Source organism: Halichoerus grypus, chromosome 2 (assembly GCF_964656455.1).
Source record: "Halichoerus grypus chromosome 2, mHalGry1.hap1.1, whole genome shotgun sequence".
NCBI lineage: Eukaryota > Metazoa > Chordata > Mammalia > Carnivora > Phocidae > Halichoerus > Halichoerus grypus.
This window is the reverse complement of record NC_135713.1, coordinates 173,126,775-173,152,229: the sequence shown is the minus strand read 5'-3', so window position 1 is coordinate 173,152,229 and position 25,455 is coordinate 173,126,775. Positions and strand designations below refer to the sequence as shown.

General features: G+C 40.3%; 2 protein-coding genes across 10 annotated transcripts in view; one reads left to right on the top strand and one right to left on the bottom strand.

Moving 5' to 3' along the window:
• Positions 1-8,658, bottom strand: part of ACACA (acetyl-CoA carboxylase alpha) — a 276,124-nt gene extending 267,466 nt beyond the window's left edge. For 2 of the 4 annotated variants that reach the window (XM_078063957.1, XM_078063981.1), the window contains exon 1: positions 8,381-8,627. In XM_078063957.1, the coding sequence (XP_077920083.1) occupies positions 8,381-8,418 (38 nt within the window). In that variant the 5' untranslated portion in view covers positions 8,419-8,627. Of the gene's footprint in view, positions 1-8,380 lie in introns of all 4 variants that reach the window. The other 2 variants (XM_078063979.1, XM_078063994.1) reach the window with 2 other exon arrangements.
• A 221-nt stretch (positions 8,659-8,879) lies between these two features.
• The window catches only part of TADA2A (transcriptional adaptor 2A), a 48,965-nt gene continuing 32,389 nt past the window's right edge, over positions 8,880-25,455 (top strand). For 3 of the 6 annotated variants that reach the window (XM_036104810.2, XM_036104813.2, XM_036104807.2), the window contains exons 1-5: positions 8,880-9,016; positions 9,769-9,925; positions 11,505-11,633; positions 17,751-17,857; positions 19,089-19,148. In XM_036104810.2, coding sequence (XP_035960703.1) covers positions 11,609-11,633; positions 17,751-17,857; positions 19,089-19,148 — 192 coding nt within the window. In that variant the 5' untranslated portion in view covers positions 8,880-9,016; positions 9,769-9,925; positions 11,505-11,608. Of the gene's footprint in view, positions 9,017-9,768; positions 9,926-11,504; positions 11,634-16,836; positions 16,941-17,750; positions 17,858-19,088; positions 19,149-25,455 lie in introns of those variants that run through there. The other 3 variants (XM_036104808.2, XM_036104809.2, XM_078064023.1) reach the window with 3 other exon arrangements.

Below are 25,455 nucleotides of genomic sequence, written 5' to 3'. Positions count from 1 at the left end.
CTCTCTTTCCTTCAAGGTTCCCAGATCCTAGAAATTTGTTTTTTTCATTTTTTTTTAAAAAGATTTTATTTATCTTAGAGAGAGAGAGAGAGAGAGAGAGAGAACATGAGCAGGTGGGGGGGCAGAGGGAGAGGGAGAAGCAGGCTCCCCGTGGATCAGCGAGCCTGACACACAGGCTTGATCCCAGGAGCTTGAGATCATGACCTGAGCCAAAGGCAGACACGCCTAACCGACTAAGCCACCCAGGCACCCCAATCCTAGAAATTTATAATCCATCTTCTCGGTGTCCTCCCTTCTTTTACCATGAGTCACCAGCCTGGTCCCCATCTTACCCTCTGAAGGAACTACAATTATTATCTGCATTTTATGAAAAAGTGAGGGATCAGCGACTTACTTGCCCAAGGTCCCAGAGCTAGCAAGTGACAGAGCTAGGATTCCAATGCAGGTAGGTGACCTCAAAATCTCTACACTCTTTACCACTACATATAAGCCCTGCCAATTACATCTTTCATTGATGTTTCTCTTTAACTGTTTGACCTCTTCCTTATCTACTTCTTTTTATTAGGAGGATTAGCCCTTTGTGATACGAGTTGCAAACATTGTTCTATTTTGCCACTTATGTTTTGACATTGCTTAAGGTGTTATTTTGTTTGGCAGAAACTGTGAGCTTTGTGTAGTCAAATTATTAATCTCTGCTTTTATGCCTTCTGTATTCTGAATCATAATTAGATTTTCCTTCCCTGTGCCAAGATGCTAAATGAGTTTTCTCATATTTTGTTTTCAATTTTTATATTTTTATTTAAATATTTAATCCATTTGGAGTTTATCCTGGTGTGAGGTACAAATTGACACTTATTTTTTTCCCGGATATTATCCAATTGTCCAAACCATTTTTTGAGTAGCCCACCTTTATTATATACTAGGTTCCTATATTTATTTTGGTTTACTTCTATACATTCTATTCTGTTATATACTTGTATAATTGGTACTTTTTCTTTTCTCCAGTGAGCATTTTTTAACCTTTATCTTTGACTTCTCTGTAATATTGGGCACTGTTGACTAATTCATTTTCTTTGATGTACTTTCAGTGCTATATTGGTTACTGAGTAGGTGAATAAACATGTACTTAGGGCACTAGCAAGTCAGGGGCAGCAAAATAATAATGATGAAGATATACTCGCAGAGGTCACCAGAGGAAAAATCAGAACTTTGTTTTGCTGTCCCTACACATACTTTATAGCTTATAATATTTTTATTTTAAATATTAAAAAAATTTTTTTTAAGATTTTACTTACGGGGCGCCTGGGTGGCTCAGATGGTTAAGCATCTGCCTTTGGCTCAGGTCATGATCCCAGGGTCCGGGGATCAAGCCCCACATCGGGCTCCTGGCTCAGCGGGGAGCCTGCTTCTCCCTCTCCCTCTGCCTCTCCCCCTGCTCATGCTCTCTCTCTTTATCTCTGTGTCTCAAATGAATAAATAAAATCTTTAAAAAAAAAAAAAAGATTTTACTTATTTTAGAGAGAGAGAGAGGAGAAGCAGAAGGGGAAGGAGAGGGACAAGCAGACTCCATGCTCAGAGTGGAGCCCCATATGGGGCTCGATCCCATGAACTGGATCCCACGACTCATCACCTGACCCGAAACCAAGAGTCAGAAGCTTAACCAACTGAGCCACCCAGACACCCCTAAAAATTTTTTTTAAATAAACTCTACACCCAACGTGGGGCTCCAACTTATGACCCGAAGATCAAGAATCACATGGTCTACTGACTGAGCCACCTGTGGCTTCAAAATTTCTATCAGTTTGTGCTAACTCCCTAATCTGTATATCTGACCTAGACCTTTCCTTTAGCTTTTGAATCTGTCTAGTGAAGGTCACCTGTACATCCTACAGACACCTCAAACTTAACATATCCAGAACAAAACCTACCCCTTCCCCTTCAGGTCTGCTCTTTGCCTGATGGTCCCTCTCTTGGTGAGTAGCCCATTATCCATCAACTATGCTGGACATTGGAAAATCATTTTTAATTCTACCACTTATTTATCACTTTTCTCCCCCTAATTAATTGCTTTTTAAAAAAGATTTTATTTATTTGAGAGAGAGACAGAGCATGAGGGCGGGGAGGATCAGAGGGAGATACTGGGAGCCCAAAGTGGGACTCGATCCTGGAACCCCAGGATTATGACCTGAGCTGAAGGCAGACGCTTAACCAACTGAGCCACCCAGGCACCTAATTAATTGCTTCTTAAACACCTTAAATCCATTTCTTCTTCCTCATCCCCATTCCAATGGTGCTAGTTCAATCTTTCATCATCTCTTACTTGGACTGCTGAACCCCCTGGCCTTTCATTTTGCTACTTTTCAGTCCACATCACTGCCAGAGAGATTCAGGTCTAAAACTCAGATGAGTGATAACACTGCTCCCCAACTCAAAATGCTTCACTGGCTCTCCATGGCCGAGTAAAGTGTCAAACCCACTATGGTCTGGCCTCTGTCTACCCATATCGTGTCATGTACAGTGGCCCTCCATTCTTGTTCTCTGTACTCCAATCATATGGACCAGCTGGCCACCCTATTTCATGCTTCTGTCCTTTGAATAATTTGTTCCTTCTGCTTGGAATTTCCTTCCCACTCCTCTCCAAGACTTAACTCATCACTTTCCAGAGACTTACACCTTAATTCTCCCTACAATTGACTAACCTCTTCTTGGAGCCTTTAGTATACCTAACACATCTCTGTTACAACACATATTATCTTGTATTGTAATTATTTTCATGCATATCTGTCTCCCCAACTGGACAGTGAGCATCTTTTTTTAAAAAAAAAATTTGAGAAAGAGAGAGAATGCAAGCACATGAGGGGCAGAGGGACAAGCAGACTCCCTGCTGAGTGTGGAGCCTGATGCGGGGCTCGATGCAGGGCTCGATCCCAGGACCCCGAGATCATGATCTGAGCTGAAGTCAGATGCTTAACCAACTGAGCCACCCAGGCGCCCCTGGACAGTGAGCATCTTTTTGAGAGCAGAGACTATTTTATTAGTCCTTGAATCTCTAGTACCTGGCATAGTCCTCATCCTAGAGTAGGGCTAAAAAATATTTGTAAGGTAAAGGAATGAACACATAAGAATGTTCTAGAAGTGGGACGTCTGGGTGGCTCAGTCAGTTAAGCATCTGCCTTCAGCTCAAGTCATGATCCCAAGGACCTGGGATTGAGTCCCACTGCCTGCCACTCCCCGTGCTTGTGCGCTCTCTCTCTCTGACAAATAAATAAAATCTTAAAAAAAAAATGTTCTAGAAATTTCAAATAAAAAGATATGTTCTGTAGGTTGACTTGTAGGAGACTAATAGGCTGTCTGTCTGAAGGCCTCTCAGGCTGTTTTACAGGCTTAGAAACCCAAATTTTCCACACACAGAGAATGGTCCCATTATTTAGGAGCAGATTCACACTAACCAAGCTTGTATGTAAATTTATCAATTTATTAATTACAACTAGTAATATAATTGTCATAAGTACAAAAATACTATTCTCTGTATAAGTAGCATATCCTGAACCTGAAGGGAAGCTACATTATTCATACATAATTGTTTGCACTCTCCATGGAAGAAAAAAAAAACCTAATTCTTGAAGGGCAAAAAGAATCTTTCTTTATATATAAAGTACAGGTAGACATATAGTATATAAACAGATATCTATCTGGCATATCTGTAGTATTAAAACTTCAATGGGGGAAGCAATTAGGAAAAAGAATGTCTAAAAGGCTCTTCAGGGCTGACAGTCATGATAAAAAGCCTGAGAACACCAGTTTAACTCCCATACTGATTCTTTCTTAAGGAATCAGAATTAGCGGGGTTAATTCTAAAATTCAGATATTTGATGGCATTAGGCTGTTCTGGTGTCTCTACAATATCACAGCCTATAACAGGGCGATTATGCGTGAAATTCATTGGCCAAGACTCTTTTTCTTGAATGGGCACTCAGAAAGTCAGCTTCCATAGGCTTCAAACTTCCATTACTAATGCCTCCCTCTTTCAGGATGACTCATTCTCCCTTTGGATATACTATACATATTTGGTATTTCCCAGGAGCCAGTCCACTTCCTGAAAATCTTGACATATCTTGGCTGGGATCCATCATCTTCTGAGGTTGTATAAACTAGTGGTTACAAGTTGGAGATAGAAGTTTGAATCTCTACTATGCTACCTGTTTACATTCTCTGAGCATCAGTTTCTGCATCAGTAAAATGGGAGTGACAACACCTCCCTTAATGGGTTTTTAAGGACTAAAATGAGAAAAGATACATATATAAAAAGCCTTGAACAATAGTTACTTTTAGTACCAAATTAGGATGAGAACCCTGCTGTGTCATTTTGAAAGTGTGTTTGTGTGAATGCATGATTAAACAGTAAAGACTCAGGGAAAACTGTTGTCCTTGGTATGATTATAGATTCTAGGAAATTAATAAAGTGAGTGGACAAACACTAAAAAATGTGTTTTGCTGTGTAAAAATAACCAATTACAGTCATTGATGGAAACAGCTTAACATTTAAGGCCTAATTATCATGCAGCACAATAACAATTACATATATCATTAAATATGCATCAGATTAACCTCGTTGTAAGTTTTATTTGATTATAATAGGAAAGTATTCATTCTGTACTCTAAGGAACAGTCTTATAGTTAATTGCTCACAATGCCTAAGTCTGTTCACTATTTACATTAAGTAAATGGGACACAGCTCCTGAGTTTGTTCTGCACTAGAGGTAAAGCTGGATTATCCATCCTTGATGGCAATTATGCATTTGTTCTGTGACCTAGGAGATAAAGTACACTCCCTTACTTATGTATAGTAAGGTGCCAAAGAAGCAAGCAGCAAAAGAAATTCTATTTAATTGCTCAGTGTTCTGGAAACAGGTTTCTAGTAGGTATATAGGATTCAAATAATGAAAAAATTCTAATGTTGAGCACTGGCTAACCTAGCTTCCTACAACTTCTAAACAAGCCCCAGGGTCATCCTATGGAGCACTTCTAGAATTAGAATCACAATTATAATTTATTTGAATCCCACCATGAACCAGGTATTTTATATATATAGTCATATCCTTACAAAACTCTTATGAATTAGGTATTATAATTTTCATTTTACACACGAGGAGAAAAAAGGCACAGAAAGATAATAACTTGCTTAAATACTTGCAAGTGGTAAAAGGTAGTAGTTAAATTTTTCGGATAAACAGAAGTTACTCAGCAACAATACATTCCTAGTTCACCTAACTTTTTGGATTCTACCCAAAGCCTGGTGACTCACGAGACAGATACTCTGCACTTTACATAGATCAAAAAGAAGTCAGGATGGTGAGGAAGAGGCAAAACAGATGGGTAGCAAAAGCCTGGATTCATGGACACTCTCCTTAATGGCTATGGCATTATGAAAATCCTGATACCTGCTAACTCCAGTTTTAAAGAGTCAGAGGTAGTTTATTAGTAACATTTGGCCAGATTTGGCTTTCATCCTGGCTGTGCTACCTAGTAACTAAATGACTTTGGGCAAGTGGTTTTCCTTTTCTGAGCCTTATTTTCCCTTATTTGTAATGTAGGATGCAGCAGGGCCCTTTAGCAAAAAAATTTTTTCCCTCTTGTTCACCTGAGATCTTTAGGGCCCTCTTCCTTAATGCAGAAGCAACCCAGACATGCCACCATGTGGACAAATGTCTATATAGACCTTATATTTCTGTAAATAGATTAGCAGGACTGCTTCCACCTTTCCTCTGCAGACTGGTCACAGTTGAGGTGGATCAAGTTAAATAAGCAGTCTAGGAACCTTCTGGAAAGAAAAGGATTGATTCCTTAACTCCTTTGATGAGGGTGGTCACAAAGAGAGAAAGATAGAAGGTGGAGTAAAGGCGCAGGAAGGAGGAAGGCAATGCTCCTGAATGCAAGACTCCACAGCAGAGCCTGAGGAGGCTAGAACCAGTCCTGAACTAGGCCACAGGGGAGCCTGTGCTTCTGGGAAAGTGACTTAGTGTGTGTGAACTCACATTGCTGAGAGCTAAGAGCTGTAATCCTTGAGGCTCCTGCCTTTTGTGGGGTGAAACCCTCTCTTTTGAGCGTGTCACAGGAAGATCCCTTGCCTTGAAGAGCCCTTGTAATTGGCAAAGGACTCTGCTCCAGGACCTAAATCTCTGGCTAACTTACATGTACTAGGTATACCTCAGAGCTTAAAGGAGAGGAAGTTGAAACCCAGAAGAAAGCATCTAGAAACTTCTAGACTTTCTGTTTTTATCTATTTGTATACCAGACTACAAAGAACCACCTCACTTAGAAAAAATATAAGTATTAGATGAGATAAAGTTTATAAACTCTTTCAGCACTCAGGACAAGTGAGTAACTAGAAATGATAAAGAATCATTTCCATAGGGAGGGAACTCAGAAACTACACTTCTGATTCTAAACACAGCAGCTTTACAGTTGAAGAGGACCTGTTGGCATATTCTGGACTCAGTCAATGGCAGCTACATTACAGACCCTGGCAGTAGGATACAATTTTCCCTGCTGGGTTTCAAGTTCAAAGGCCAACCTCTTCCGTTAAGAATGGAAGGGCTTGGGGAATGCCTGCGTGGCTCATTTGGTTAAGCTTCCCCAGCACAAGCAGTGGGAGCGGCAGGCAGAGGGAGAAGCAGGCTTCCCGCAGGGAGCCCGATGCGGGGCTTGATCCCAGGACCCTGGGATCATGACCTGAGCCGAAGGCAGACGCTTAATGACTGAGCCACCCAGGCGCCCCAGGTCACCCTATTTATAAATCATGTTCAGGTACTTGGACCTCCAGTGAAAGCAGGTATTTCTTCTCTTTTTACTTTATATATTTTGCCCGAGTGACTTCATCCATACCTTTGCCTTTACTTGCTCATTTCACAAATATTTGTCCAGGATGCACTTATGGGCACAGAAGTTACAAAGAAGAAAAGACATAGTGTCTGTCTTCAAGCTCTGTCTGAAGAAGACACACATCCAAAGAAACAATTTTGATACAGTTATACACCTCTGAGCTCTAATATATATCTAATATATATCATTTCCACTCAGATTGCAAAACACAAATCCAAAACAGAACTTTTAATTTCTCCTCCAAATCTGTTATTCCTGCAGCTGGTTTTACAATTGATGCCACTATCCATTACATTGCTAAAGGCAAAAACCCAGAAAAGCACTGCCTTCAACAGCGTTACCCTTTCTTTCACTGTGCATTTTTAATTTCTCCGCATCTTAAGCACAATGACTAAATTGGGGCTAAGAATCCTTTGCTCTCAACCCTTGCATGGTACTCTACCACATCCCCCCAAAATCCAAAGTCCAACCATGGCTTACGAGATGATGCATGATCTGGTTTCTGCCTGTTTTGCAACTTATTTCTCTAATTTGCTGTGCTGCAGCCACACTGGTCTCCTTGCTGCTTCTCCAACAGGCCAAGCAAGCCCCTATCTCAGGGCCATTGCAATTGCTGCTTCTCTTCTAGTTTCCCTCTGGAAATCCATGTGCTGCCTCCCTTAATGATTAGGTTTCTACTTATGTGCTCTTTCAATTAAGAGGCCTTCCTTGTCTACCTCATCTAAAAGACCGTACCCACATCACTCTTATCCCTTTATTCTGATTTATTTTTTTCCCATAAAACTTGCCACATTACCAGGCACTACCTGTTATTTAGTAATATGTATATTGTTTCTTGTCAATCTCTCCCACTATTATATAAGGCAGAGACTATTTTGTTCGCTGCTGAGTTCTCAGCACCTAGAACAGGGTCTGCTTATTAAATATTTGTTGACTAAATGACCAAATTTTCAGGATACATCAAAAGTAAAACTACACTATAATAGATCTATTGACACGATGCATAGGAAAATGTCTGGAAGAGTATACCAAAATTTTAGCTGTTTATTTAACACAGTGGGAGCTGGTGTGAATTTTCGCTTGTGTGAATTTTCTGATTATTTTTTAGGACGAATTTGTAGCATTCATATACTAAAAGATGAATCAAGAGGCCACACCAGCAGAAAATGCAAATGAATTTAAAGAGAGGTTGGGCAAATTTATGAAAGACAGACTTCTAAATAGATGTAAGAGCATAATGGTGCAGATTACCACAGCTTGAGTCCCCTTCCCAACACTTTCTAGCCGTGTGTTCCCAAGTTATTTATAAGCCAGTCTAAATGTCTTCACCTGGAAAATGGGGATAATAAGAGTGCCTACCTCATAAGGTTGTTTTTGAAGATTAAATGACACCATGGATGTCACCTCTTTTGTAACAATGCCTGGCATGCAATAAATACCCGACAAATGGTAGCTATTATAATAATTAGTAGTAGTAATAAGAGATGTTGGGACATACCTAGCCCTCAAGATTGACATCAGAGTGGACCACCACATCCTCTCATCATTGCGCCTCAGTCTGGGCCCCTGAAGCCCAGAGAGGGGAGGGTTCTTTCCAAAGAAGAGAATTTCGACGTTCCAGAAGCATCTGAATAAAACGTACCCTGTTTACCCTTACACCATTCAGTCAGTCTGGTTAATCCGCGAGCAGCGCTGCAAGAGCCGCTCGGCCTCGGCTGCCTTCGCGTCAACAGGGGCGGGGGCAGTGGGACTGTTAGGAACACAAAAGCAGGACAGTACCGGCCCGCTCCACCTCACCGCACTCTGGAGCGGATCGAACGGCGGCGCCACGCACCGGCAAGCCTCTGGCGCCCGGCAACGCGCCTCACGCAAAAGGGACTGCTGCCCGGACTCAAGTCAGGCAGGCTGCTCAGTCCGCCCTAACCCCCCGGGCGTCTGCTGGAGGACCGCGGCGGGCGCGCGGCGACGCCGAGGCGCGGGCCGAAGGGGCGGCGGCGGCAGGGCCGCGAAGGCCGGGGAGGGGCGGCGCGGCGCGGCGGCGAGCTCGCGCCTGTGTCGCTCGAGAGCGAGCACGTACCCCCGGGGGCGCGCGCGGCTGGCGGCTCCTCAGCGCGGAGCAGAGGGACGCAGCGAGGTGAGGCACGAGGCGCTACAAGGCGGGTGGCGGCGGGGCGCGAGCCCCTCTAGCGGCCGAGAGGGTGGCGGGGACGGCGAGGGGCGGCGGGGACGGGGGCGAGCTGCGGGCCCCGGCGGCTCGGGGGGAAACGCGGTGGGCGGGCTTGCGGAGCCGGGCCACGCCGCGCCTGGTGGAGGGCGGCGCGGGCTCGGCCTGACCGGTTGGCCCCGCCCCGCGGCGTGCCTGGCGCGCCCCGCCCCCTGCGCCCCCTGGGCGGCCTTGCACTGCCAGAGCCTCGGTATTCCTATTTGTGCGGTGGCGCGCCTAATTACGCTGGGAACAGCCGCTCTGTGTCGTGCACTTGACCGACGTTACATTTCGAGTTTTCAAGTAGGCTTTACACACTAGTTCAGCCCCATTTTGAGGCCGACTGAGGCTCAGGTAAGATGACTTGCGCAAGATCATACAGCTTAAGGAACAAAGTGAGGAGCTCCGCCTTGTCTGCAAAACTCCAAACCCTGCACCTGTACTCCGCACCACAGCGAATGCCATTCTTCGCGTGCCTGCCTTCTACCTCCCAGTGACTTTGAATTTGGTAGATGTTAATTTGGAGCTACCCCCCATCCTTTTATGGATGTCAGTGTCAGAAATGTCTCCTGTGAGAAGAAAGGAGAGGAAAAAAGAAAATTGTGCTTTTTGCAATATTGTGCTTATGACATGGAGTGTTTATATATTCTTTACTTGACCATCCCTATTAACCTTTGTTGAAGGTCGCTGCTGTTCACTACCTTTAAGACATTGTGCAAGTAGCAGTCTTTCAGAGCTTCCTTTCTTCTTTGAAAAAGCAGCATGCCTGAAGGTTGTGAGGATTCAAAGAGATAATCCACATACAGTGAGTGGTACCGCCGTACCTGGCATATGAGAAAAGTCAGTAAATGTTGGTCATTATTTTATTACTGAGTGCATAATACCTCTTGCTAAACCCATTTTTCTTCAAGACTAACTCTTCCTGGGACCAGAGTAGGGTGAGAACCATCCTATCCCAGCCCACTTCAAAAAAGACAAGTTTATTGACAGCCATGTAATCTGAATGTCATATAGACTTAGGGATGAATTATACCCCAAGCTCAGTGTACCAGGTGAAAGAAATCACTCCAGGACAACTAAAGATGAATTAACCTGTTGTAAAACTAACGTTCGTCCATTACGTTTTGTTTATTGGGTTCTTTCTCTGTGTTTGGCACTTTGAAGCATACAGATGTATATTGGATAGTAGTTCCTGCTTTCATTTAGTCTACAAATGGAAAAAAATATGCATTCAGAAGTAATCCTCACAAAGTAGAATGGGTTGCCAGAAAAGAGATAGGTAAGAAGCTGTAGGACTATGGAAGGAGAGATGTTTTCTTGACTTAGGGTGAAGTATGATTTCATTTCTGCCTTCAAGAAAATACTTTGTACATTGTTCAAACATTAAATATTTATTCAAAGAGTAAGTGAACAAATATATGTCGTAATAGGGTTCCTTGGTTTCTCGTAATAGAAAGTCATTCATATTAAAGTATTAGAAAGATAGAGAAATGAGAAGAAATCTGAACAGTTGGGCCACCCTTGGGGTTGGGGATCTCAATGGCCAGAGCTCATGGACCAAATTCTTTGATTAGTGAATGACTGGGCTCCATTTGACATCTGTCCTTGTATGTCTTACTCAAGATTGAGATTTTCATAAGAGATCTGGCCGCTTTAGCTGTGGGGTTGGGGTTTAGAGTATTGTGATTGGTAACGCCACCAGAACCATATGAAAATGTGGGTGAGTCAGTGTCCCAAAGGAAAGAGGATTAAGGTGAGAAGTGATACTGGGTAGAGAAAAACAATAGTTGTTTATTAGAGATATGTACCTTTTATAGAGGGCTTACTATGGGCCGCCACCACGGTGCATTATTTATATGGATTTTGGTATTTAATCTTCACAATAACTGTAGGAGGTAGATACTGTTTCTCATACCCACTTTACAGAGGGGGACACAGGCTTATAAAGACAAAATATTTGGGGAGCCTAGCTGGCTGAGTCAGAAGAGCATATAACTCTTGATCTCAGGGTCATGGGTTCGAGCTCCACATTGGGTGTAGAAATTACTTAAATAAATAAAACGGGTGCCTGGGTAGCTCAGTCGGTTAAGTGTCCAACTCTTGATTTTGGCTCAGGTCATGAGCCAATGGTTTCAAGGTCATGGGATCAAGCCTTGTGTCAGGCTCCATGATCAGTGGGGAGTCTACTTGAGATTTTCTCTCTCTCCCTCAACTCTTGCATGCATTTTCTCTCTCTCTCTAAAATAATTACATATTTTTAAAAAAAAACCCTTAAAACAAAATTTAAAAAAAGATAAAATAATTTGCTTAGCATTACAAAGCTAGGATGTGGTAGAATTGAGTACATTGCATTGTCTTCTCTGCATCTTGTCCTTTTGAATTATTTTCTGATCCATATGCCACTTTTGTTTGTTCATAGGGAGTCGTCAAGCTTTGGTGTATGTGTTGGCCAGTTCTGACATCTCCTTGAAGGAGTGCTGCATTGAGGAAGATCAAAACAAGATTGTTTGCAAATTTTAGGGAATGGACCGTTTGGGTTCCTTTAGCAGTAAGTATAGTGGGAACAAGACCCAGGTGAATATTAACAGCAAACTCAAGTGGAAGTTGATCAAAGAAGAAAAATAAGCACTTTGAAGTTAAGCCCTGTGAATCTGATCCTAAAGGAATAAGAGTTATCAAATCAAAATAAAATTAACCAATACTTATTGATTGCCCACTAAACACATGACACAATCATATCACCCTAGGTCTTGTAAGAAAACTATGCTCAGGCATATGATTAACCTGCAATTAGACTTAAGAAAGCAGTTGGATTTCTCTTTAGAACCAGTAATATATTTTAGATGCCTTGATAAAAAATAATGTCAGTGGTAGAATAAAAGACATGCTTCTCTTCCCCCTTCCCTTTTACGGGGAACTTGTGTTCTAAGAGTGAACCACAGTATAATAATAATGCAGAAAATTATGGTGTGTGTGGGTGAAATAAATTCAGGCACCCCCAGCTATGGAGAAAAAAAATACACTGCCTTTTCTTTGTTTCTGATGATAAGAGATTTGGCAGAAATAGAAATTCTATTGTTAGATGTTAGTAGTGTCCCAATAAGAAGAAACAGAAAGGCACTTTTGAGGTATTGTTTCCTTTTCAGCAATTTCTTAAAGGACCTCTTATTTACTCTCTCATCACACCTATATATATATAAATTTAGGACAGAATGAAGGCTTCAAACACATCTAGTTCAAATCTCTCATTTTACACATGGAGAAAACCTAAATGAATTTTCCTGATGCTGGAAGTGTAAACTGAAACCACTCCCGTTCCCTTTTTAAAATACTAAAAAAATAAATAAAATATTTTTAAACTTTTTATTTGGAATAATTTCAAACTTACAGGAAAGTTGGAAGCATAAGAATCATACAAAGAATCCACATACACTGTTAACTTCTTACTCCATTTGCATGTATTCTCTTTGTTTCTCTGTAAATATACATTATATACACCGTGCGTAATATATACACTGTATGTAATATATATTTATATACTATACTATGTATAGGTAGATATAGATATCCCCCCCTTTTTTTTTCAGAATCATTTAAGGGTAAGGGACATATATCATAGCCCTTTACCCGTAAGCACTTTAGTGTTTATTTCCTAAGAATAGGGATATTCTATTACATAACTTCAGTAGGGTTATCAACTAGTAAATTTAACATCCATAAAATATTTTTATCCAATCTACCATCTAGTTCATTCAGTTTTGTAAGCTGACTCAACAGTGTCCTTTATGGTATTTTTTTCCTTCTAATACAGGACACAGGAATTGGTCTTACATTAATGCTATGTTTCTTTAGCCTCCTTTAAACTGAAACATTTCCATAGCATTTATCTTTAGTGACATTCACGCTTTTGAAGAAGACAGGCCCTTCCTCCCCTTTTTTAAAATTGAGGTTTCTTGTTTTGGGTTTGTTTGTTCTTGCTCTACACCTCATTGGTGATAATGGTTTTGAAAACCCAGTCATAGTGTCTCTTTGAGTTCTCCACTGTATAATTTGTATTTTTCCCTTGGGTATAATAAATAACCCACAGGGAGACACTTTGACACCATAAAGTATCCCACTCCTCATCAAAATTTCTCCCTAGATTTAACATCCATTATGATTTTTCCTTGATCCAATCTTCACTATCATGCAAAATGATTTTTTTCAAATCCAGCATTGTCCACATCTGGTAGTTAGCACTGACATAATTATATAATATATGTAATTATACAACTGTATATATTACATGTATATATATATACATATATATACATATATATATACAATATATAATGATACATATTATGTAATTTCTTGATTATATAATCAAGAGACCTATCTCGCTTATTTCACTGACATATTTATTTTAAGTGGACATGCGAATTCCTGTTTTTTTCAAGGATTTATAATTCATTATCATACTTAATTATTTTGGCTCTCAGATTGTCCCAGTTTGACCCTTGTGAGCTCCTTCATTCTGGCTCCTACATCCTTAATAACACCCATCACTTTTTTGAGCATCTCCTTACCTTTTGCCTACATGTCCCAGGTGCATCTTGTATCTTCCCTGCCCCAGCCCTGGAATCAGCCACTTCTCCGAGGAGCCCTGGTTCCTTTTAAAGAGGACTGATATTAGAGACCAAGATCTGGTCATTGCTACTAGCATGTTTTGTATCTTGGCTCATAGGCCCACAGAGCTATGAAATATATGTGCATATATGCTATATACATATACACCAACATACATACATACTTACCTATACATACACTTTTAAGAAATCACGCGTTCCCATTGATACCTCCAAGTCATCTGCATAAACTTTTTTCTTGTTTTCCCCCATTCCTTATTTGTGTGTCCTTTCCTCAGTGAGAACCTTGACACCCAACATCAGCACATTTACTCATTTGCTCAGTCTTCTAATACATCCAAAATTATGTCAGAGTTGCTTTTCACATACCACTGCATAAAACAGACCTCCTTCAACAAGTTCAGGATTTGTTAGCATCACCCAAGACTGAAGGTATATTGTTAAATGTCTGTAAGTTATTTAGATTTTTTTTCCTTTTCAGTGTGGTTACAGTGTTCTTTTGAAATATTATTAGGTTCATCTGTTCATACTGCTTTTAGTTTTCCCTTTTTATATTTCCTACTTCCGTTTTTTAAATTTGAGGAACGTAAGTACACTTCCAAAAGTCAAAGCTATACAAAAATATATATTTGGAGAATTGTTACTCCTTCCTATGTCTCTTCCACTCCACTCCATTCCCCCTCCCCAACCCCTTGTAGGTATCCAACTTCATTGTTCTCTAGTTTAGCTGTCCTATATTTCTTTTTGCAAAGATAAGCAGACATACATAATATTTGGGGTTTTTCCCCTCATTTTGTACAGGAAAGATAGCATGCTATGTGTGCTTTTTTTGAAGTTTGGTTTTTTCCACTTAATAGAATCTTCTGGAAATACTGTTTTAGTTTGTAAAGGTTGTTCTCATTCTTTTTTTTATAGTTGCATAGTACTCCATTGTGTGGGTACTCCATAGTTTGTTCAACCAATCTCCAGCATTTGGATAACTAGGTAGTATTTTGTAATTCCAAATAATGTTCTAATGTATTCCCATCAGCAGTTTATGAGAATGCCTATTTTTCCACATTCTTACTAAGAAAGTATTTTCAAGCTTTTGAATTTTTGTCAGTCTGATGGGTGAGAAGTTATATCTCAGTCTAGCTCTCTCTTATGAGTGAAGTTGAGTGTCTTTCCATATGTTTAAGGGCCACTTTTTTGTCTTTTTTTTCTAATTATCTCTTCATTTTTTTTGCAATAGGATTTTTGTTCTTTTTTTCCCCTCAATTTTTAAAAGTTCTTTGTATATTGGGGATTTTAGTCCTTTATCTATAATAGGTTTTCAAATATTTTCTTCTAGCTTATTTGCCTTTTTATCTTGCGTATGGTGTTTTTTGCCAAGGAAATTTTTTGCTTGTGTTGTTTAGGTAGTCAAATTTATTAACCTTTCATTGCCTTCGGATTTTGAATGATGGTAAAAAAGCCTTTCCTTACTCTTAGGTTATAGAAAAGTTCTAAAATATTTTTGTGAAGGATAGTTTGGCTATGTGTATCAAAAACCCTCTGTACGCTCAACAGTTCTAGTTCTAGAAAAATATATATTCTGAGGAACACAACAGCATTTTTCATAATAGTGAAAAATTGGAAATAACATAAATGTCCACCAGTAGAAAACTCCTTAGATCAGCTATTTTCAACCTTACGAGATCCCATGTTTTCTTTTTATAACATTTTTAGAGCCCATTTGCTCTTTGGAAATGAAATACATAGATAACATAACACATCTACACCCATGATGTCAAAGAAACAAATAATAATGCCCTAACTATAATACAAAGGATAAGCAAAAGAGAAAAATGAACTAATGTATGTATCTCAATATGTTTAGACACGATTTCAGTAGAAGACATAATGACTTAAGTAGTCAGATGCTTGCACCCATATGTTGAATCACTGTGAATCTTACAACTACAAAAGCACGGTGATTCATTTGTGTTGTATTAGTGACTCAGAAATCCCACAAGCTTGAATAACTCTTGGTAAAGTTCTGAACAAAACAAGATATAATCTCCTGTAGAAGTACACGCAGTTGCCTTCCTGGAAAATTAAATATATGTTAAAACTGTCAAAAACATTTTGTTTTATAGATAACATGGAATTTGGTTCTAGGTCATGTAATTATGAACAGGTTTGTCACCAACTTTGAATGTCTGGTAGGATATTTGAAAGTTGTACAGGACACAGGTCACTTCTTTGTTGTGCAGGAATGTCTTGAGCCTTGTACAATATCTAGCATCCCTGGTCCTCACCTGCTAAATGCCAGTAGTGCTCTTTAGTTATTGTGGCAGGAAAAACAAAAAAAGCATTTCCTCAGATTTTCAAAATGCCTTCCTAGGGGGCAGTTGAAAACTATTAGGTTAGATGATTGACACAATGGAATATTATTCATCCATTAAAAAGAACAAGGAAGGGCGCCTGGGTGGCTCAGATGGTTAAGCGTCTGCCTTCGGCTCAGGTCATGATCCCAGTGTCCTGGGATCGAGTCCCGCATCGGGCTCCCTGCTCCTTGGGAGCCTGCTTCTCCCTCTGCCTCTCTCTCTCTCTGTCTCTCATGAATAAATAAATAAAATCTTTAAAAAAAAAAAAAAAAAAAAAGAACAAGGAAGATGTAAGCGTACTGTCATGAAAGATGTTGACAGTATATTGTCAAGTGAGAAAAAAGCCTACAAGACATCCTGTAAAGCATCATTTTTGTTAAAATACATGCACACGCATACATTGAAGAAAGGCTGGAACTCAGAATATTAATAGAGGATGACTTTATGCTTTTGTTGTCTAAAATTTTTAAAACTACAAATCGGGTTACTTTTACAAAATAATTACTTCTTGATGTAAGGGTTTAAAAGCTCTTTACTTCGGTCAGTAACTGATTTTTTTTTTCCTGAGGAAAGAAAAACAAGCTTATATCATTAAAACGATGTGAGGAAGAAGTCATTTGGTAAAAATTGTCATCTGACACTTAATATACAACAGTATTTGTTCTTCCATGTCAAAATTTGAAATGGGAGAAGTGGCATAGTTGCTGTTATATATATTTATTTTGAAGCTATTGTCAGAAGGATTATGTTTCTTTCCCCTGTTATTTTCTTCCAGGTCTTCATTTAGAAACAAATGAACAATAATCATCACTTGAAGGAGGGAAAGGTGCCTTGAAGAGTGTTTCTTGGGCTTTAGGAAGGAAAATGCTATTACAGAATGTGAGAAATCCTGCCTCAGGCTAAGCAGATTAAATTCTTTCATCTACCTTCAAAGCCTGTGTTTTCTTAGACCCCTACTGCTCAGCACCGAAAACGACTCTGCCAGGTTGCCCTGACTCTAGAGAGGCAGAGTTTAGGGCAACCAGGGACACACATAATCTGCTTTTTTATCACTTTAGACAGTTTAGATTGTAGTTCTTGCCTTAATATTTCAGAGACAATACAGTATGGTCATTGGAACTAGAGGAAGGTGAGCTGTGCTCTGCTTACCATGGGAGAAAGGGAGCTTTCCTGGGTTTAAATCTTAACTCAGATGTAAAGTAGTATACCACAAAACAGATACTTAAAGGAGTTTTTCACCCCAACCTCTTACTATGAAAATTTGCAAACTTACAGAAAAGTTGAAAGAGCAGTACGGTTGGCCACTCCCTACATTCAACAATCATTAACATTTTGTCAGATTTGCTTTATCTAAAAATATGTATGTGTGTTGTGTAAGTATGTGACATTTTCTCTCCTGGAAAAATAACTAGGAGGGAAAGCTTATGCTGGTAAATTTCTCTAGGGGTCATATCTGCTTAAATGCTGTTTATAGTAGTAGATACTACTATAGGAAGGAACAAAGCTGCCTTCAAAGAAAAAGGAACGTGATTTTTTATTTTTCTTATTTAGAATGAGCTCATCTTGTCTCCAAGACAAGCTGAGTCTTCCACACAGCTCACCACCTGTGTAGTTATTTGCAGATTTTCACCTTGCACTTTGGTAATCATAACATGTTTTGAAGCTGATAGATTGTTCTTTTTGTTCTAGATGATCCCTCTGATAAGCCACCTTGCCGCGGCTGCTCCTCCTACCTCATGGAGCCTTATATCAAGTGTGCTGAATGTGGGCCACCTCCTTTTTTCCTCTGCTTACAGGTAACTCATTAAGGAGAGGCTTGCCTCTCCTGGCCTAGTTTTATGGATATAGTAAATTCAGAGATGACTATCAAAGACTCAGAAGAACCATACCTTGTTAAATCTATTCCTTCTACTTGGTCTTCCATTACGCATTTTACCAGTGAAAAGTTGGGGGAACAGAGCAGATGGATGACACAGACTGTTGAATATTCTGCATCTCTATATCAACCTAATGCTCAACACTGTTTTTGCCAGTAGATTTAAAGTATTGGGACTACAGGGGTGCCTGGGTGGCTCAGTCAGAGGCTCAGACCTCTGCCTTCAGGTCGGGTCATGATCTCAGAGTCCTGGGATCGAGCCCCACATCGGGCTCCCTGCTCGGCAGGGAGCCTGTTTCTCCCTCTCCCACTCCTCCTGCCTGTGTTCTCTCTCTCTCTCTCTCTGTCAATTAAATAAAAACCTTCAAAAAAAAAAAAGTATTGGGACTATAGGAAACAGAATTGGAGGATTATTCCTTTTGATAGCACCTATGATGCTGTTATTGAAGCGTGATCTTTGGGCAGGTGACAGAACAAATCATTCTGTGGATGATGATAGTAATAATACTAATTACAAGTGCTTCCTTTGTTGTTGGGCACTCTTTTGAGTAATTTACGTGAATTAACCTTTAGTTCATCACTATAACCCTATGAAGTAGGTATGATTAGCATCCCCATTTTATAGAGGAAACTCAGGCAAAGAGAATTTAAGTAATTTGCTCAAGGTCACACAGCAAATACCATATGTTATTGGATCCAAGATGCTATTGATTATAAGAAGCATCCCAATTTTAGAAATGATAAATAGCTGATGGAAGTTGTAATATACTTTTTATTATAATATGAATCCTCATTTTGGAGTTTTAAAATAAAAAAATACCTGTCTTAGAATTGCCTAAAATTTTTAACTTAAAAACTTTAAGTTTGGAGCCAGGATTCAAATTTACTCAGTCTGATTCCAGAGCTTATGCTCTTATCAAAAGAGGCGAAGTCCTAGGAAAAAGTCTTTTTTTCAGATTATTTTTTCCTCTGTGAGGGCCACTGAAGAGCTGTGATCGGTATGTAACCATCCTCTTGCGGCTGCAGACAAGATTAAATGAATTCTTAAAAACTCATAGTAAGAGTAGAGCACCCCCAAACCATCTTTTATCCTATAAGAAAGCATTTCGAAAAGTAGCTTTTTGGTAACTTACTTTTCCTTTCTTTTGCAGTGTTTCACTCGAGGATTTGAGTACAAGAAACATCAGAGTGATCATACTTACGAGATCATGGTAATGGTGAAGTTGCAGGGAATTTCCATTCATTTGTCAAGTGTTGTACTGGGAATGTCTGTTTTTCTTCATCTCCAAGTATCTCCTTCCCTTTTCTTTCCTCCTCTTCTGAATTAGGTAATCATTTCCTAGTAAGTGTTTTAGGGTTTTATGGATCTACTAAGGCATTTAAGTCTAAAAATCATTTTATATACTCGATTTTTGTTTCAAACTTGGAAGGAATTTGAGGGGCGCCTGGCTGGCTCAGTCAGAAAAGCGTGTGACTCTTGACTTCGGGGTTCTGAGTTCAAGCCCCATGTTGGGGGTAGAGTTTACTTTAAAAAATTCTAAAGATTAAAAAAAAAAAGTACTTACTGAGATTTACTGATGTAAGGATAAGAGGTACACTGCGTTTTAGGTTCACTGATAAACATACAGTAAATGTGTTGTTGCTGTTTTGGCGCTAATGATCTTTCTATGTGGTTCATGTGGGCAGCGGTGAAGTTTACATCTGGCACTCCCTCCTCCTGCCTTGGGGACATTAGTTAACCCTCTGAGAGTGAAGTTATAAAATGAACATTGAGTGAACGATATGACAGACTGGCTTATAGGCCAGAATAAAACTTGGCTGGGACCTGATTGATTATATTGCCACCTCTAAAGAAGGAATGAGAGGCAGACGTTGGTAGTGTCCCTTCCAAGCTCTAGCCAGAGGAATGGGCACTTTGATAAGCCAAAATGAATATCTGGTCTGCTTGGCAGGTGTATATGTCTTCGTCAAGATAGTTTTGTCAGTTATCAGAAAATAACAATTCACCAAGTAGTTTTCTTACATTTGGCCTCCCATTCAGTTTTTTTGTTTTTGTTTTTTTTTTTTTTACAGGAAAGAATACTGGCTGGGCATCTTAACAGTAATAATTTCACATTGTGAATTAATCCATTTATACTTGTATTAGTTTTCTGTTGCTTCTATACCAAATTATCAAAAATTAAGTGGCGTAAGATAACACAAATTTATTGTCTCACAATTTTGTAGGTCAGAAGACCATTAGGCTCACCTGGTTTGCTGCAGGTCCCATAATGTCAAAATGAAGGTGTTGCTAGCCTGGGCTTTTATCTAGAGGCCCTGGGAGAGAGTCTGCTTCCAATCTGCTGCTATTGTCATTCAGGTTGTTGACGAATTCTCCACCTTGAGGTTGTAGGACTGGTGCCACTCTTCCCTTATTGGCTGTTGGCCAGGGCTTGCTCTCAGCCTCTTGAGACCTCCCTTTCCCCATGTTCAAAGCTAGCAGTGTCCAGGAGTTCTTGAGGGTGATTGATGAAAAATACCTGGAGTCTTTTTGACCTCTCCTGCTTCCTCTGTGCTGAATCTCCTGCCTCCCTTCTTCTTTCTTTCTTTCTTTTTTTTTTTTCTTTAAGACTTTATTTATTTATTTGATAGAGCACAAGCAGCGGGGAGCGGCAGGCAGAGTGAGAGGGAGAAGCAGACTCCCTGCTGAGCAGGGAATCCGATTTGGGGCTCAATCCCAGGACCGTGAGACCACGACCTGAGCCTAAGGCAGACACTTAACCGATTGAGCCACCCAGGTGCACCCCTTCTTCTTCTTTAAAGGAGATTTTATTGGAGCTCCTGGGTGGCTCAGTCATCTAAGTGTCTGCCTTCGATTCGGATCATGATCCCAGGGTCCTGGGATCGAGCCCCATATCGGGGCACTCTTCTCAGCGGGGAGTCTGCTTCTCCCTCTCCCTCTGCCTTCTTGTGCTTTCTCTCTCTGTGTCAAATAAATAAATAATCTTTAAAAAAATAAACTAAAGGAAATTTTATTTAAGTAATCTCTACACCCAACATGGGGCTCAAACTCATGACCCTGAGATCAAGAGTCACATGTTCTTCTGACTAAGCCAGTCAAATGCCCCTCTCTTACCTCCCTCTTCTACTTTTAAAGGCTTGTGTGATTACGTTGGACCCACCCAAATTATCTACGCTGCTCTCCCTATTTTAAGGTCAGCTGATTAGTGCCTTAATCCCATCAGCAGAGTCCCCTCACAGCAATATCTAGTTACTATTTGATTGAATAATCAGGGGACAGGAATCTTGGGGGGAGAGGGGGCGCATCTTTGGAATTCTGCCTACCACAGTGCCATAATGTATCTACCTCAGTCTCTTTAAAAAGTTTAGAAAGGGGGCGCCTGGGTGGCTCAGTCGTTGAGCGTCTGCCTTCAGCTCAGGTCATGATCCCAGGGTCCTGGGATCGAGCCCCGCATCGGGCTCCCTGCTCGCCCGGAAGCCTGCTTCTCCCTCTCCTGCTCCCCCTTCTTGTGTTACGTCTCTCGCTATCTCTCTCTCTGTTGAAAAATAAATTTAAAAAATCTTAAAAAAAAAAAAAAAGGTTTAGAAAGGGTGAATTAGCATTTCTGAGTCTGATTATTTGTGGGGTCCTGTTTAAGATGAGTTTCTGGGCCTATAATGCTGAGAGTCAGATCCTGGTCCATAATTAAAGAAAATGCTCCTTACTAAGAGTTCTTGGCAGCCAACTGACTAGCCTTCCCCAACTTCTGTCTAAACACCTTCAGTCTTAAAGTTTCTCCACTAGTTATAAGATTTGGAATAAGATATTTTTATATTAGACTTTATTTTATTTTATTTTTTTTAAAGATTTTATTTATTTATTTGACAGAGACACAGCGAGAGAGGGAACACAAGCAGGGGGAGTGGGAGAGGGAGAAGCAGGCTTCCCACCGAGCAGGGAGCCTGGTGTGGGGCTCGATCCCAGGACCCTGGGATCATGACCTGAGCTGAAGGCAGACGCTTAACGACTGAGCCACCCAGGTGCCCCTAGACTTTATTTTATAGAGCAATTATAGGTTTGCAGCAAAATTGAGTAGAAAGTACAGAGATTTCCCATATATCTTCTGCCCGAACACATGCAGAGTCTCTCCCATTAACAACATCCCCCACGAAAGTGGTACATTTATACTATAACTGATGAACCTACATTGACACCTCATTATCATCCAGAGTCCACATTTACATCAGAATTGATTCTTGGTGTTACACATTCTGTAGGTTTATACAAATATATAGTGTCATGTATCCACCATTATAGTATCTTACAGAGTAGTTTCATGGCCCTAAAAATCCTCTGTGCCTTGCCTGTTCATCCATCTCCCCCGCTGCCCCCGACCCCCAACCTCTGGCAACCACTGATCTTTTTACAGTCTCCATAGTTTTGCTTTTCCCAGAATGTCATATAATTGGAATCATGCAGTATGTAATCTTTTCAGATTTGCTTCTTTCACTTGGTAATATTTATTTAAGTTTTCTCCATGTCTTTTCATGGCTTGATTGGTCATTTCTTTTAGCAGTAAATAATATTCCATTGTTTGGACATACCACAGTTTATCCATCCACCTACTGAAAGACATCTTGCTTGCTTCCAAGTTTTGGCAATTATGAATAAAGCTGTTATAAACATCCATGTGCAGGTGTTTCTGTGGACATAAGTTTTCAGCTCCTTTGGGTAAATACTAAGGAGTGCAATTGCTGATCACGTGATAAGGTTGTTTAGTTCTGTAAGAAACTGCCAAACTTGTCTTCCAAAGTGGCTATACCATTTTGCATTCCCACCAGCACTGATGTCAGTGTTCTGCATCTTGGCCATTCTGATAGGCGTATAGTGGCATCTCTTGTTTTAATTGACATTTCTCTGATAAGATATGATGTGAAACATCTTTTCATATGAATAACTTTTTTTTCTCTTGTCAACTGTAAAATGAATGAAGCGTTGGGGAAATGTGGTCAAAATATCCATGACTTTGAGTTCATTTCACCAACATAGCAGATCTTCAGAAAACTGGTTTATTCTTCCCAAATTCACACAAACATGCCTGGAACCAGAACACAAATTTTTTCCTTTGAATTGTTTCCACAGTTCCTTATGGGATAATTCAATATAGGCTGGGTAGATTGATGGTTATCCACTGTAGGAAAACTGAGCTGTGCTCTATCTGTTCTGGGCACCATGCCTTCCACATAATGCTGAAGGCACTAAGTTTCACTCCAAGGCCAATTAAGTCTTCTGATTACATCATCCTTTTCTCACATATTCAACACCCATACAAACACATTTCGGAATTTTGTCCTTTACTTTGGGGAGTTTTTGGAGGTTACTAATACTCTCTTTTTTCCTGCCAATCTTATCTATTCCCAGATAAGGAAAAGAAGAATCTTTCCTTCTGTAGGAATGATGACCAAATTTTGGCTTTCTAGACATGAAGCCACTAGAAACTTGATTTTTTTTTTTTTTTTTGCATATGAAGCCACAGAAAACTAAATGGGTTTTCGTACTTTTGTCATCTCATAGCGCTATATTTTTGGAAGTTACTCATGCTGTGGTGGGTGGTGCATTAATCAGGATTTCTGAGTTCTATGCCTATTTTTGTCTTATAATTCTTAGAACCTTGAACAAGTCAAGGCACCTCTTTCTGCCACACCCTTTATACCAGTGATTTTAAAACTTTAGTGCCTAAGAATTACCTGGGAGCTTCTTAAAATTGTAGATTCCTAGGCCCTACTCTTAAAGATTCTGGTTAGGGACGCCTGGGTGGCTCAGTCGTTAAGCGTCTGCCTTCGGCTCAGGTCATGATCCCAGGGTCCTGGGATCGAGCCCCGCATCGGGCTCCCTGCTCTGCAGGAGGCCTGCTTCTCCCTCTCCCACTCCTCCTGCTTGTGTTCCCTCTCTCGCTGTGTCTCTCTCTGTCAAACAAATAAATAAAATCTTTAAAAAAAAAAAAAAGATTCTGGTTAGTAAGGCTGAGATTGGGTCCAGGAATTGAATAACACTGATTCAACTTTAAGAAAAACTCCCTTATGCCCATCTATTTTTTGGTGTAGAAAGTCTTTCTTGTTTATCTCACAGTAAAGTTGGTGAGGACTAATTAATTTCCTAAAGTAGTTTTAGAAATAACATAAGCTCTTCAACTATGAGTTTTCGTATTTATATGTATTTATGCTATTTGCCAGATTATGATGAATATAGACATAGACAATATATGACATAGACTTCTCTTTTGGATCTCATGGTACCTCATGTGCTGGGCCTATTCATAGTATGTACTCAGGTAAAAATGTGTTGCTTATTAGCAGTGTAATTTCACAAATCACAGATTTTTTTTTTTTTGGTCATCAACAAAAGGTATAACAATTTTTTTTTTTTAAAGATTTTATTTATTTATTTGACAGAGAGAGACACAGTGAGAGAGGGAACACAAGCAGGGGGAGTGGGAGAGGGAGAAGCAGGGGGAGTGGGAGAGGGAGAAGCAGGCTTCCTGCAGAGCAGGGGCCTGATGCGGGGCTCGATCCCAGGACCCTGGGATCATGACCTGAGCCGAAGGCAGACACTTAATGACTGAGCCACCCAGGTGCCCCGGTATAACAATCTAAATGCCTGTGTAATCTGGAGACCTCTCCTGTCACTTTTTTAAAATAACTTATAGAAAATTTCGAAAAAACAAAATTTTATTTTTACCTTAAAATAGAATGGTGTTTTCGTTATGTGTTGCTGCCTGATAGCTACTTCAAAACATTGTGGCTTAAAATACCAACTATTTTATTGTCTCCCATAGTTCTACAGGTCAGGAATTCAGATTGGGCACGGTGAGGGTGGCTTTCATGCCCACATGATGTGCGGAGGTTAGAAGTCCACAGGGCTTTTTTCACACCTCTGGTACCTCAGAATGGCTTGAATTGGGAGACACCTGGAACATTTTTTTTTTTTTTAATGGTTTTATTTATTTGAGAGAGAAAGCCTACAAGCTGGAGGCAGAGGGAGAGAGTATCTGAAGCAGACTCCGCGCTGTGCGCAGAACCCAATGCGGGGCTTGATCTCACAACCGTGAGATCATGACCTGAGCCGAAACCAAGAGTTGGCCACTTAACTCACTGAGCCATCCAGGTGCCCCCAGCAGGAACATTTTAACTGTCTGGTTCTTCTCCAGGTAGCCTTAGCCGCCCCCCTGGCACAGCCTCTCCACATGGTCTTTCCAGCAAGGAGGCTAGGTTTCTTACATGGTGGTGGTTCAGGGCTCCCAAAACCACAAAAATGGAAGCTGCCAGGCCTTAAGCAAGTCACAGGTCCAGCCCATATTAAATGGGACAGGACTGTACCAGGATGTGAATTCTAGAAGTTAATGGGGGCTACCATTGTAACCCAACTACCACGTATAGTGTAATAAAGTCCCATATACTTGTTACTAGCTCTTAAAATTATCAACTCCTAGCTCATCTTGTTTCATCTAAACCCCCACTTCTCCAGATTATTTTGAAGCA